This window comes from Sinocyclocheilus grahami, unplaced genomic scaffold (genome assembly GCF_001515645.1).
Source record: "Sinocyclocheilus grahami isolate Dianchi unplaced genomic scaffold, SAMN03320097.WGS_v1.1 scaffold45713.1, whole genome shotgun sequence".
NCBI classification, from domain to species: domain Eukaryota; kingdom Metazoa; phylum Chordata; class Actinopteri; order Cypriniformes; family Cyprinidae; genus Sinocyclocheilus; species Sinocyclocheilus grahami.
The window spans coordinates 1-1,074 of NW_015524975.1; the positions used below are offsets into that span (position 1 = coordinate 1).

The window sequence follows — 1,074 nt, forward strand, 5'->3', positions numbered from 1 at the left end:
GAAAGCAGTTTGAATGTAGCAGTTATGTGACATCACCGAACATTCAAAATCCCACATGTGGGTCCGTACCGCTCAAAGGGTTAAAATAGCACTGCCAAATAGACTTCACAAAATCAGTACCAAACAAAACAATACACAGCAGCATGTCACATTTCAACAGGTAGATGAAATTATACACAATGGCTAAATCATCACTTACATACGGCGGCATCATGCTCCTGAACTGGGCAGCTTGGAACTGAGATGACATTCCTTTCGCTGTTTGCTGGCCACCATTGAGTTTATGCTGAGTGGCAGTAGGTGGGAGCCTGTCTCTGGCATCTCTCCTTTCTTTGCCCTCCCCAGCAGAGGGTTTCCCTGCCTCATCGGAGTCCCCCGAGGGAGATGGTGTGCCTCGACCCACACCTGACTCCTCAGAGGGCTTACCATCAGTCTCTGAGGGGCTGGGAGCAACGTTTAAGTTCCTGCCTCCACCTTCCCGCCAGCTACCCACATCTGAGTAGGTAATGGAAATTAATGGCCAGCGTAAGGGTGATAACGATTATTTTTATGAATTATCATTAAGAAACTGATGTATATCTTTTTTCTAAACGGTTTTAACTAATATGTTACACAAAGCTCTTAAGAAAATGTGAAGGATGATGGTCTTACTCTGAGGCCTGAGGCTGGGGCCCGGCCCGTAGGGTTCATCTTCCTGATCGCCTGATTTCTCCGCCTCACCTGCCGCCTGCAGACTCGGAAACTCCTGATGGAACTGACTGCTCATCCGAGGAGCTCCTGCAGACACAGTAACATTTAAGCACATGGCTTTAGCAGTTCAAAACTCATGCTAATTAAGATTATTCTGTGGCTTAAATTTGTTTAGATAAGGATTTACAGTTCACTGAGTAGCATTTTGAGAGCTAACGACAATGAAAAGGTTTACAAAGGAAATGGCTTACCATCCAGCTGCCCAGACTGTTTGCTGTTGGCCCAGGAGCGGCTGCCTCCCAGAGGGGCATCAGAGGTCTGGGGCACAGTTGGCTTGGGCTGTGGTGGAGGGGTCTCTTGCTGCCTACAATCATAAAAAAAAAA

At 47.1% G+C, this 1,074-nt stretch overlaps 1 protein-coding gene across 1 annotated transcript; it reads right to left on the minus strand.

Annotated features, from left to right (window-relative positions):
- Window positions 1–199: 199 nt before the first annotated feature.
- Window positions 200–1,049, minus strand: LOC107580808 (protein PRRC2B-like; the record flags this gene model as incomplete). The annotated part of the gene is made up of 3 exons (XM_016266444.1): window positions 942–1,049; window positions 652–777; window positions 200–495 (listed from the first exon to the last, which is right to left on the minus strand). Coding segments are annotated over exons 2-3 (411 nt in total), but the record flags the coding sequence as incomplete, so codon positions are not given.
- Window positions 1,050–1,074: the final 25 nt, after the last annotated feature.